This window comes from Pelobates fuscus, chromosome 13 (genome assembly GCF_036172605.1).
Source record: "Pelobates fuscus isolate aPelFus1 chromosome 13, aPelFus1.pri, whole genome shotgun sequence".
In the NCBI taxonomy this organism is placed as follows: domain Eukaryota; kingdom Metazoa; phylum Chordata; class Amphibia; order Anura; family Pelobatidae; genus Pelobates; species Pelobates fuscus.
In genome coordinates this window covers 61812532-61825729 of record NC_086329.1, presented here as the reverse complement: position 1 = coordinate 61825729, position 13198 = coordinate 61812532, and the positions used below count along the sequence as shown (strand labels likewise).

The 13198-nt window shown below is 38.6% G+C and overlaps 1 protein-coding gene across 26 annotated transcripts in view; it reads right to left on the bottom strand.

Annotated features, from left to right (window-relative positions):
- GPHN (gephyrin) overlaps positions 1-13198 on the bottom strand; it is a 417472-nt gene that overhangs the window by 210405 nt on the left and 193869 nt on the right. For all 26 annotated transcript variants that reach the window (XM_063439077.1, XM_063439080.1, XM_063439078.1 and 23 more), the window contains exons 5-7: positions 8985-9079; positions 2306-2372; positions 545-817 (exon numbers count right to left, since the gene is read on the bottom strand). In XM_063439077.1, the coding sequence (XP_063295147.1) occupies positions 545-817; positions 2306-2372; positions 8985-9079 (435 nt within the window). The remainder of the gene's footprint in view (positions 1-544; positions 818-2305; positions 2373-8984; positions 9080-13198) is intronic.

Below are 13198 nucleotides of genomic sequence, written 5' to 3'. Positions count from 1 at the left end.
AGTCACCAGAACAACTACAGCTTCATGTAGTTATTCTGGTGAGTATAATTGTATCCTGCAGGGATTTTCATGTAAACACTATTTTCTGAGAAAAGGCAGTGTTTACATTGCCCCTAGGGACAATTCCAATGGCCATTGGAAGTGCTTCCTGGGACAGTGGTGCACAGTATGCAGCACTGCCATTTAGTGCAGAATTTTCCTCAGAGATGCATCGATTCAATGCATCTCTATGAGAAGGTGCTGATTCGCCAAGCCAGCATTTGGACCAGCTGGGAAAGCATTGGATTGGCTAAAAATGATCAATTCTGATGTCAGCAAGAAGGTAGGTCGGGGGTGGGGCCAGCACCTGGAAATAAGGTAAGTTTTATTACTTTTTAAAGGGGTTAACAGGAGACGACAAGCTACCTAAATGGTGGTTTTACCACTAAAGGGTCAGGAATACATGTTTGTGTTCCTGACCCTATAGTGTTCCTTTAAGTACTTAACAAAATAAACATTTCATCACTAGCTTTCAGTCTTACACAGAATTTATTTTAAAACTAACCTTTGCTGCAATGGTGGCTGCAGTAATATGTGAAGAGGAACTATCCTCAGTTGATGCAACTCCGCTGTCCTTTTTCTCTTCCTCCTCTTCTTCACACTGTACACCTTTATCTTCTGTCTGCTTGTGAGGGCTTGTTGTTGGTGGAGGAGAGAGGGGTGGTGGCGGTGAAGGCAAATCTTCCAACTCATCATGAACTTCTTTTACTTTTACAATTGCATCCCTCAAAAGGTCTATGGCATGAGGTAGGGCTGGCAGTATAAACTGAAAGCATTCCTGCATTGACCAAAAGAACACAATTGTAAGTAATTTTTGGGTTGTTAGTCTGGCAAACAATGGATAATACATGCACCACGATCTAAAAATATTATCCTATGTCAGTGAAACACTAGTTAATAGGTATGTTCATAAGAGTATGTTTCTAAAGTCACCCCATCACTTTACAAAAAACAAGCAAACATTGACTAAAGTTTACATAAAGGAACTTTATTTAAGCGGATACTGTAGGTACTGTAATTGCTTTATCTGATTAAATTAGTTTTAGTGATTGGAGTCCACAAAGGCACTCCATCCAGAGCTAAACTATTTTTAAAGGTTTAATGCTCTTCATCATCCTTTTCCCTACTTGCTGCTTGGGCTACTGGGAAAGCATTAGCCTTAAAGGACCACTATAGTGCCAGGAAAACATACTCTTTTTCCTGGCTTTATAGGGTCCTTGGGTCCCCCTCACCCTCTGGGCCCCCCTCCTGCCGGGCTCTAGAGTGAGGAAGGGGTTTATCCCTTATCTTTTTTCCAGCGCCCGGCTGCCTTGGCGCTGGGGACTCTCCTCCTCCTTTCCCCGTCATCGGCTGAATGCGCATGCGCGTCCTATGGACGCTGGCGTCTTCCCACTGTGAAAATCACAGTGAGAAGCGCGGAAGCGCCTCTAGCGGCTGTCAAGGAGACAGCCACTAGAGGCTGGATTAACCCATTTGTAAACATACAGCAGAAAGGGTTACTCCTAGATGGACCTGGCACCCAGACCACTTCATTAAGCTGAAGTGGTCTGGGTGCCTATAGAGATCCTTTAACAGTTGCCAATTGCTGGCTGGTATGAAATGATATGGCTAAGGAAGAATCTTCACTGGCAGCCTGGCTGTGGTAGGCCATTAACCCTCATTTGGTGTTAAAATGCTTGAAAAATGTATTTACTCTAAATACAGGCACAGTGCCTGAAGACTCCAGGCAGTACAACCAATTCAATGTGATTATAGGCATTAAAATAATTTAAAGTCTATTGCTGCTAACTTTGGCAGAAATTATTTGGTTTTCTTCTTTCTTTCTCTGTGTTTCATTTTTTTTCTTGTCCTCTTTTCCATTTCTTATTCTGCCCTTCATATGTCTACATTTATTTTGTTAATATAGGCTCTTTATTGGATTTATTATCCACACCTAATAACATTATTAATTGCTTCACTTTGATTTAGCAAAGATTTAAAAAACAAACAAAAAAAAACCTTAACTGTACTAAACTTTACTTGTAAACCTAAAAAAAAACACAAAAAAACAAACAAACAAAAAAACACAACAAAAAAATCCAAAGCATCAATCCCAAAAAGGTTTAATTGATGCTAAAATGCCTCTGGAAATATGTATTTACCTTTAATATACATATAGACTTAAATGTAAATATATTATATGATTAAACAATATGCAATTAGCATTATAAATTAAAAAAACGAAAAGAAAAAATACCATCATTTTTATGCGATATTGGTTATTTACCTGTGACCCTTTCTTGCTACCTGGTAAATTGATTATAAGAGTCTTTCCACGAATTCCACACACAGGCCTGGAGAAGAAATGGAAAGATTGGGAAAAAAGTGTTTAGAATGTAAGATAAATTCAAAGTTCTGTATTCTTGAAGTTCAATGGACAAATACTGTCACGGGAAAAAGTGAATTCTATGGTTTTACATATCAGGACATAACAATTATCTTTTCCTTAGCAAGTCTTAAAATCAGGTAAATACAACCACAGATGTAAAACAACAAATGACATATGGCACCGTGTCATGATTTAAGAAAAATAAAGCCAAAGTGGAGAAGCGGTGGGTGAAAAACAAAGTACTCCGTACTGAATTAAGAGGAATTAGGAGGCTAAGTAGCAGACAGGTGCCGCTAACCAAACGCCCTTAAATAATTGATCTTCAGCAAGCGTGACTACTTCTATAAAAGCCGAAGTTTTAGCAGTATGTTGGTCTGAAACATTCAAGTGAGTATTTTAACACAGTGCCAAGGAAGAAAGCTATCAGCAATATTCCTGCCCAACAAATTGGGAAGGGTTATAAGGCCATTTACAAACAATTTAAAGCCCTTCATTCTACAATGAGAGCGCAAATTCAACCCAAAGTCATGACAGTACAATTAGAAAAAGACTGAACGAGTAGGGTTTATTTGGAAAGGGTGCCAGGAGAAAGTCTCTTCTCTCTAAAAAGAAGATGGCAGCACGGCTTAGGTTTGCAAAGTTGCATCTGAACAAACAAGACTTTTGGAACAATATCCTATGGACATTGTGGAGATGTTTGGGCATAATGCACAGCACCACGTTTGGGGAAAATCAAACACAGCATATCAGCACACCATCTTATACCAGCTGTGAAGCATGATGGTGGAGGAGTGATGATTTTGGCTTGTTTTGCAGTCACAGTACCTGCAAACTTTGCAGGTTTTAAAACGTCTATGAACGCCTCTCTATACCAAAGTATTCTAGAGTCAAATGTGAGGCCATCTGTGTGACAGCTAAAGTTTGGCTGAAATTGGGTCATGCAACAGGTCAATGATCCCAAGCACAGCAGCAAATCAAGAACAGATTGGCTGAAAAACAAAAGAATCAAGGTATTGCAATGGCCTAGTCAGAGTTCAGACTTCAACGCGATTGAAATGCTGTGGTGGGACCTTGAAAGAGATGGGTATTAAAGGACCACTCTAGGCACCCAGACCACTTCAGCTTAATGAAGTGGTCTGGGTGCCAGGTCCAGCTAGGGTTAACCCATTTTTTTATAAACATAGCAGTTTCAGAGAAACCTCACTGAAAGCCGCTAGAGGCGCTTGCGTGATTCTCACTGTAAAAATCACAGTGAGAGCACGCAAACATCCATAGGAAAGCATTGATAATGCTTTCCTATGAGACCGGCTGAATGCGCGCGCAGCTCTTGCCGCGTGTGCGCATTCAGCCGAATGGGAGGAGAGGAGGAGAATCGGAGGAGGAGAGCTCCCCGCCCAGCGCTGGAGAAAGGTAAGTTCTAACCCCTTTCCTCTCCCCAGAGCCCGGCGGGAGGGGGACCCTGAGGGTGGGGGCACCCTCAGGGCACTATAGTGCCAGGAAAACGAGTATGTTTTCCTGGCACTATAGTGGTCCTTTAACAAATGCCACCAAACTTCAATGGTCTGAAGCAACATTGTAAAAAAGAGTAGGCCAAAACTCCATCACAACAATGTGAGAAACTGATAAAGTCATAAAGAAAACAATTACCGTATTTTTCGCTCCATAAGACGCACTTTTTCCCCCCTCAAAAGTGAGGGGAAATGTCTGTGCGTCTTATGGAGCGAATATGAAGCTTTACTTACCTGTCTTGTAGCGTGGGCCGGCTTCACAGCGCGCACCACGGTACAGGAACTTCAATTTCAGGTTCCGGTTCCCGCGGGACTGAAAGGAAGTGCGCACTCAGTGTGCACACTTCCTTTCAGTCCCGCCGGAAACCGGAACCTGAAATTGAAGTTCCAGTACCGCGGTGCGCGCTGTGAAGCCTGACCGCGCTAAAACACAGGTAAGTAATTATGGGACAAGGGGAGGGGAGAGGGGGTGGACAAGGGGAGGGGAACACTATGGGAGGAGGGGGGGAACACTGTGGGAGGGGTGGAGGGGGCAACACTAGGGGAGGAGGGGAGGGGGGAACACGAGGGGAGGGGGGAACACGAGGGGAGGGGGGAACACGAGGGGAGGGGGGAACACTAGGGGAGGAGGGAACACTAGCGAGGAGGGAACACTAGCGAGGAGGGGAGGGGGGAACACTATGGGATGAGGGGGAGAACACTATGGGAGGGGGGAACACTGTGGGAGGGGGGAACACTGTGGGAGGGGGGAACACTGTGGGAGGGGGGAACACTGTGGGAGGAGGGGAGTGAGGAACACAATGGGATGAGGGGGGAGAACACTATTGGAGGGGGGGAGAACACTATGGAGGGGAGGGAGGAACACTATGGGAGGGGGGGGACACTATGGGAGGAGGGGACACTATGGGATGAGGGGGAGAACACTATGGGAGGAGGGGAGGGGGGGACACTATGGGAGGAGGGGAGGGGGGACACTATGGGATGAGAACACTATTGGACAAGGGGAGGAGGGGGTTAAAGAACACTTGGACAAGGGGATGGGGGTTAAAGAACACTATGGGACAGGGGAGGAGGGGTTAAAAATCACTATGGGACAGAGGAAGGGGGGTTTAAAAATCACTATGGGATAGGGGAGGGGGGTTAAAGATCATTATGGGACAGGAGAGGGGAGTGGGTGGTAAGGAACACTATTGGACAGGGGAGAAAAAAAGATATTCTGAACAAACTTTCCCATAGTAAAAAACACTATGGGATAGTTTGTTCAAAATATTTTTTTTCTGAGTTTCCTCTTCTAAAAACTAGGTGTGGTGCGTCATATGGAGCGAAAAATACGGTACTTCATGTTAATCCTGCTAAAGGTGATTTTGCCAGCTATTGAATCATAATGTGTACTTAGTTTTTCCCACATGGCTTCTCCATTTTTGTTAAATAAATCAGTGTAATAATAAAACAGTGTAATACATCATGTGTTGTTGTTCACCTGAAGTTGTACTTACCTAATTTTAAGAACTGCGAAGGAACAAATGATTGTTATTATGTCCAGATATGTAAAACCATATAATTCAAATAGTGTACTTTTTTCCTATGACCAGATACCAATAGTCGAAAAAAACAAAAAACAGCCACAGAGTTTAACCTCTTGCAACTTGTTTAACCATAATTCACCTTTTTCAGTAAGTACACTTTTTCAGTGTAGTAAAGCTTCTTTACTAAAAAGGAACCAATATTTCGCAAAACATTACACAATTAAATAAAACATTTAAAATCATATATGAAACTTGCGCTATATATAACTTTTGTTAACCTTTTCTCAAGTTTAATTTAAAATTAGAAGAAGAATTTAGAAAATGACATCATGATCTAGTTCCTGCTAAGGCACAGCAAGGGCAAATATTGTAAATGAGGAGGAGAAACATAAAGAACAGATTTGACAAACTGTCGCAAACATATTAATGTTAATTTTCTGTGAATATTTGGCAAAATGAATTAGAACTTTTTGATCTTTTGCACCCTAACCATAATTTTTGAATATGCACTATTTGTCGGTGGAAAAACAGTTTTATCATTTTTTCATCTGCTTTTTTGGGCAGAAAATAAATCTGTCTCATTTATCTTTAATCCTCCACCCTAGACTAGGTGGTCTTTTAACATGGAAATTTTTGCAGACAACTGGCCAAAAAAAAAAAAAAAAAGACCTGTACTTTTTAGATTACATTTAGAACACTTTAATAAATTTGATCAAAATAATGAATTTAACAGTCACTTTTAAGAAACTTTGATAAATATCCCCCACTGTTTATTTTTGCTTCTTTTCTGTGTGCTGTGCAAAGGGTAGAGCTTATAACAATGATTAACAGGGAGCAAAGAGGAACACTCTCACTTACAGGCTACAGCACTGTGGATTTTTACATTTAGTTTATTTTTTAGATCTCACAAACACATTTTTGCTAAATATAATCTAAAAAACCCTGGGAAGAGAAAGTTCCCCTTTAAGGAAAACCTTTATAAGGAACATTTTAAAGACAATCTTTGTGGTATTTAGAAATCAGAATTATTTGTGTGATGGCAGATATGTGTGAGTGTAGCAGAGGAGATGTATATTTAAACTTGGGGCTGTATAATTATGATGACTCTTTAAGCAGTGGGAGTTGAAGGTAGTGACTCAGGGCTTATGAACCACTACTCATCACGGAAATATCACTGTTAAGTGAACTTTTTGGATAGCAAGATTTATCTTTATGCACATGTGTATGATGATACAGGGGGAAGTTACAGGCAGGCATTGTTGGGGAAAATATTATATATATATATATATATATATATCTGTTTAATATGTGCTTGATTAAGTCTGTGTGTATGGAAGGTCAGGAATTCTCTTCAAAGGGAGTTTCTGTTTAGATAGTTGGAAAGATACAGCACCTGAAAGGCACCTATCACATTTACATATCAACTGTTCTTCAAAGGAGTCTCTATCTAGGAAATCACACCTTAGGTTAGAGGCAAAGGGATGGCTGGAGAGTTAACACTTAAATAAAATAACAGGATAGACAACACTTTGGGCCTTGGGAAAGTAAATCACATTTACATATCAACTGAGCTGAGGAATTTGCTATTTACAACATGGGAACCAATTCCTTTAAAAATAGAAGATACTGACATCACATTAGATTAGGTTTGGTAAGACACACATGCTGCACACAACATCTCACAGCACATACACAAAACACTAGATATTATTAGATAGATGGAATGTGTGAGTGTTATGAATGTATTGTAACTCTGTAATACTATAACTCTAACATTCTTCTTCTGTAATATTTAATTGGGCAGATTCTAAGTAAAGATTTCTCTCTGGTAAGAACTATGGTGTTGGCTGTTTATTTGTAATATCGGGTAGAATACCTTAGTAGTGCTAGTCATATATTTATCTGGACAAGGGGATAACGATATATGATAGTTCTTGGAAGAGGTGACACAGGGATATTACATTCACTATTAAAACACAACGCAGAGTGGATTTCTCCCAAAAGGATACCAATTGGAAGTATTGGTGGTGAGCGAAGGATTATACAACAGGCATGTCTTCGATGCATTTTCAGGTGATAAGATGGGGTTAAACTTCTCATAAAATAGAAATAATAATAAACAATACAACTGCAAACAGCAATAGTGGTAGTGAGGCATACGAACTTGAATATAATACATGAGCAGATACTGAGGGTAAACAGGCATATAGTAAAGATATGGTTTTAACAAGGTATCTAAAACATGTCAGAATTGGTCACGCAATCCAAAATGGACGTCAAACTGCACCCTATATGGACGCCATAGTAAAGATGGCATAGCACACCACAGAAATGCATCACAACACTAATTTAGAAAAATAATGTCAAGCAGCTTTTATTTTACAATGCATTTTTAATTCAAATGTATGCATTTCTAGTACATCCTGAAACGAATTGGCTCACATCAGCCATTCTGGCATTTTCATATTGACTTGCCTTGAATACCTGTGACTAGCTGTGGGCCTTTGTGTGTCATTTCACACTGCTCTAACACACAGTTTCAGAGAAGATGATGTTTGAAGAATGTTGCCACCAAACCAGTCAACTTCTCTTAGGTCAGTATAAATGTAGGTTACAGCATAACCTCTCATAGCAATGTGTATATCTGTAGCATTAGGGTATTGGAAAGATGTCTGAATATTGTGCAAAACCGGTCACTAAAACCATGATTTTGAAAAGTATATTGTACACCATTGTCTTCTACCAATGCCCCAAGATTCATGAGGTTTCTACTAGCAGTTTCTTTTATGGCATTTTAAAAAAGTGGTGTTGTAATATTAATATATATACACACTCACATTAGATTATAAAAAGAAGAGTAACAAATAAAATAAAAGGTATTAAAAGTAATAAGAGAATGTAGAACTGTGCTTAGAAACAAATGAGAAATAAAAAGGAATTGACTTAATATACTTCCAGAATATAGAAACATTATATATAAAAGTAATATATTTGTACAGGGAAAATAGATTCATCATCCAAAATATTTGCTAAACAAATGCAAATTATTCAATGTTGTATGCAATTTTTCTGAGTTAGCTTGTAAAACACTTATGGGTAACTGATAACTGATCTCAGTTATCTAAAATTAAGACTTCAAAATCAATAATAAAGAAAAAAATGAACTGAGACTCTTAAGGTTATGATTTCATGTTCTGCAGCATCTCCCTGTTACATTCTTGCTATAGGAAGTTGCCAAATATCAGCACTTGATGGTTATCAAATTAATACGGTAACTCATTTATTTAAATGTATTTAACTTCACACACTAGCAGAAAAAAACTGACCATATAATTAATGATACTTGGTCAAATCTAACATATTTTACACATGCAAAACATGCTTTTTAATAAGGTATGTGCACAGTCCATGTGAATGTGTAAAAACTTCAGCAGACCCTTATAAACCTTTACAATAACTAATTCTATAATGATTTGCCAGAAGCAAAATCACAAACAAAGGTAACAGAAACAAAAGTGACATTTACTAAGATTCCTCCCTTACCTAGAGAGCATTCCCAAGGGAGTAACAGTGAGAGATCCCATAAGCATTGCTAACGCCATTCCCGGGGCCTCCCTTTCTATTACTTCTTTTGTTGCCTGTAGAGAAATTTAAAAATTTTAAGTAATTGGTTATAGCAAAATATATTTATATTATAATTATATATAAGAGGTTTACAGTTTAAAAACAAGCAAACAAGCAAACAAAAAAACAGCAACAACAATAAAACATGGGAGCCCATTTTTGATCAAATTGATCAAAAACAGCCTAATAGCATCATAACCACTACATTTACATATAGTGGTTATGGCACTTATAATGCCCATTTAAAAAAAAAATGTTTTGTTTTATTTACTTCCCTCTCAGAAGTAGTTGGACCTACCTTCACAGCAATGAACTCATTATACTTACTTTTTCATTAACAATAATCGCCAAGTACTTATTTTCATTATAGCCAAACAGGGAAGAAATGATAATAAAAAAAATAAAAAAAAACACCAGAAATTCAAAAGAAGAACCCTCTTGATCACTTGCCCTTCTATTCCTCGCCTTCCTACTACTAGGATCAGAGGCGAAGGATGACAATCTAATATTTACACGTCTGACTCTGCAACAAAATAGTTTACCCAAGTACAATAATTTAAAAAACACAGTCTCTAGATCTTCTACATTTTCACAACATAAATTAAATACCACACCAAGAATAAACTACTCAATCTTGAACAACAATATAGCAGACTGGACAAAGGTCTAAAGATTTTACTTAAAGGAACACTATAGTCACCTAAACAACTTTAGCTTAATGAAGCAACTTTAGCTTAATGCTTCTCATGTTTCGCTGCTCAACTCACTGCCATTTAGGAGTTGAATCGTTGTTTCTGCTTATGCAGCCCTTGTCACACCTCCCCTGGCTCTGATTGACACAGCCTGCATGAAATAAAACTGGTTTCACTTTTAATCAGATGTAATTTACCTTAAACAATTGTATCTCTTTCTCTGTAAATTGAACTTTAATCACATACAGAAAGGTTCTAGCAAACTATTAACATAGCAGGGGATCAGAAAATATAAATTAAACAGAACTTGCAATAAAGAAAGGCTAAACTGTAGATGACTCTTTACAGGAAGTGTTTAGGAAGGCTGTGTAAGTCACATGCAGGGAGGTGTGACTAGGGTTCATAAACAAAGTGATTTAACTCCTAAATGGATGAGAATTGAGAAGCGAGACTGCAGAGGGATCTATACACCAACACTGCTTCATTAAGCTAAAGTTGTTTTGGTGACTATAGTGTCCCTTTAAGCATGTCTCTCTGCTTTTACTGTCACAACTAACTGCCTGTTGTTCTCCAAATCACTAGAATACTAAATTTGCACATTAACAAAATTACAATATGAAGTCAACGTTTAAACTTGACATATATTAATATTTTACGTTTCCCCTACCCATATTGAATGGACACAACCAAGAATTCATCTCAATAGCCACACAACATAATTTTCCCCAACTCTTCAGATGACGCTAATGGTTTCCTTACTAAAACTCTGGAGATCGCAATGGCCCATCTAACTTGTGCACCATCCTTTATTTGTAAACATTTTTTTCTGGTCTATTGTTTTTACCTGCATTTCATCTCTCTCTGGTTGGGATGCTTCGGATGAAGAGAAAATGTAAGCATCTTATTCGATCCTTTCCAATAAACTAAAGTAACTTATTGGAAAGGAATGAGACTCAAGTAAATTAGGAGGAAAAAAAGTGTCATTCAATATCTTGAGCACAAAATCATCTTATATTGTCTTGCTTCAGGAAAAATATTGGTCTGAAAACTCATAACTGCTATATTTAAGTTTCTCAAAATTCCATATTTTACAGAGGGCAATGCTGAGAAAGAGCCACCTCAATCCAAACAAATTGTTTTTTCATGATATAGTCATTGTCCTACAACAAACATACATCCTTTCTAAAGTAGTGTCAGAACTTAATAAAAACAAAAGACCCTATCAGGGTTGAAACATTGTCAGATCAATTTGGTGATTATGTGGCGGATGCAAGTATTAATATAATGAATTGTCTTCCAAAACTAGAAAAAAGCCAGGTTTAACACAAGAAAAATTAGGAGTTTAGAAGACATAATATGGAAAAACACATCAACCATCTTTGAAGGTTTACTAAAATTTCTAAAGTGCAGACTACTTCCAGAAGAAAAACAAAATTGATATCCTCCATTGTAAAGATTAAAAAAGCTTCCTCTGCAGATACCAGTAAAGACTGAGAAAATCAAAAGCTAAACCTTAATTTGAAGAATTATCTTCATCATCTGTTTCTGTGGTGGTAACAAGGCCTCCAAATCAGTGACAGCTGACAAGACATATACCCTAAAATGTGAGAGTAAGTCCTGAGGCACATGAGGCTGGGCACCCAAGGAAGATGAGGCTGGGTACCAAAGAAGCCCAAGGAGACATGCACATAAATACATATAAGCAATCAAAACATTTGGGAAGATGTGTTATGAGTTAAATCAGTAAATAAGCAATCATGAAGACACTGGGAAATGCCAAAAGGAGGACATCTCAAAGAATGTAGCCATCTTGGACTCCAAAAGCTCTGTGCATAACAAGGAAAAGTAAGAATAAAGTACCTTCTGCCAACAGAATCAGTCTCTTATGTGAACTAGTGTTTTTTTCCTCCTACAGACCTATAGCAAACTTCTGTTACAAAATATCAGTTTTAAGTTTGCTTAGAAAGCCCCGTAGCTCTGGCCATGTTCTCATTCATAACCCTCTTCTATAATTATCCCATTTCTCTCCAATACTCTTTTCTTAATTTGTCCCTCTTTTATTACGTTCTTCTCTCATATACTCCAGAACTTCCCATCACCTGTGATGCAGCCCTGGTCCATTCACATTTTGAAGCATTACTTTGATATGTCAAATAAAATCATTTTCACTCAAAATCTTTTACATTTTGTATATTTTGCTATGCTCTTTTCCTTTCCATTTAGTTTTGCAAACTTTGCAGAGGTTCATATTTAAAACAAAACAAAAAAAAACACAACTTTAAAATAAAAATAAAACACACTCCAGATGATATAATGTGCAATATATATTTTCAGAAAATATATTTACACATTGAGCATTTTTTACATCTCATAGCCCCCTCTCTTGTGTTACAGAATAAACAGTAGTCTCAAATGCACTTCTTGTCTTCCCTATCTAAAAATCTACACACATAAAACCCTGTGATATTTAACCACAGAAACTAATCTCACAATAAAACAGTAGCTGAATACATTTGCTAGAGAAGGTTGTACCTATCATCAATAGTGATGTACCGAACTGTCCGCCGGCGGACAGTTCCCGGTGAAATTAGCTTGTTCGCGTTCGCCGCGGCGGGCGGACACATGCGCAGTTCGATCCGCCCCCTATTCGTCATCATTGGGCAAACTTTGACCCTGTGCCTCTCGGTCAGCAGACACATTACAGCCAATCAGCAGCACTCCCTCCCTTCCACACCCTCCAACCTCCCTCCCAGCATCCATTTTCGATTCATTCGGAAGATGCATGCTTAGTGAGAGGAGGGAAAGTTTAGCTGCTGCTGATTACATAGGGAAATTGATAGCTAGGCTAGGGTATTCAGTGTCCACTACAATCCTGAAGCACTCATCTGATCTCTGCTGTAAGGACAGCACCCCAAAAAGCCCTTTTTAGGGCTAGAACATCAGGCTGCTTTTTTTTTTTTTCCTGTGTAATGTAATTGCAGGTGCCTGCCTGCCAGCCTGTGTGTCAGGCTCACAGCATATACTGTGCCCACTTGCCCAGTGCCACCACTCATATCTGTTTTAACAATCGGTTAAGCTTTACATTTAAAATAAATATTTTTTTTTCACTGTAATAGAAGAGCAGTTGCCTGCCTGCCAGCTTCTGTGTGAGGTTGGATGCCTTGCCCATTTGCACAGTCAGTGCCACCACTCATATCTGTTTTAACAATCGGTTAAGCTTTAGATTTAAAATAAATAATTTTTTTTCACTGTAATAGAAGAGCAGTTAGTTGTCTGCAAGCATCTGGGTGTCAGGCCTACTTCAGCGTGTGCTCTGCAGACCTGTGCCAGCGTGCTTTGACAGTTGCCAATCATATCTCTTTAGCGTGCTTTTACAAAGAAAAAAGGTTTCCAGTGTAAGCTAATAGCAGCCAGTCAGTGTCCTTCAAGCGGCTCTGTCAG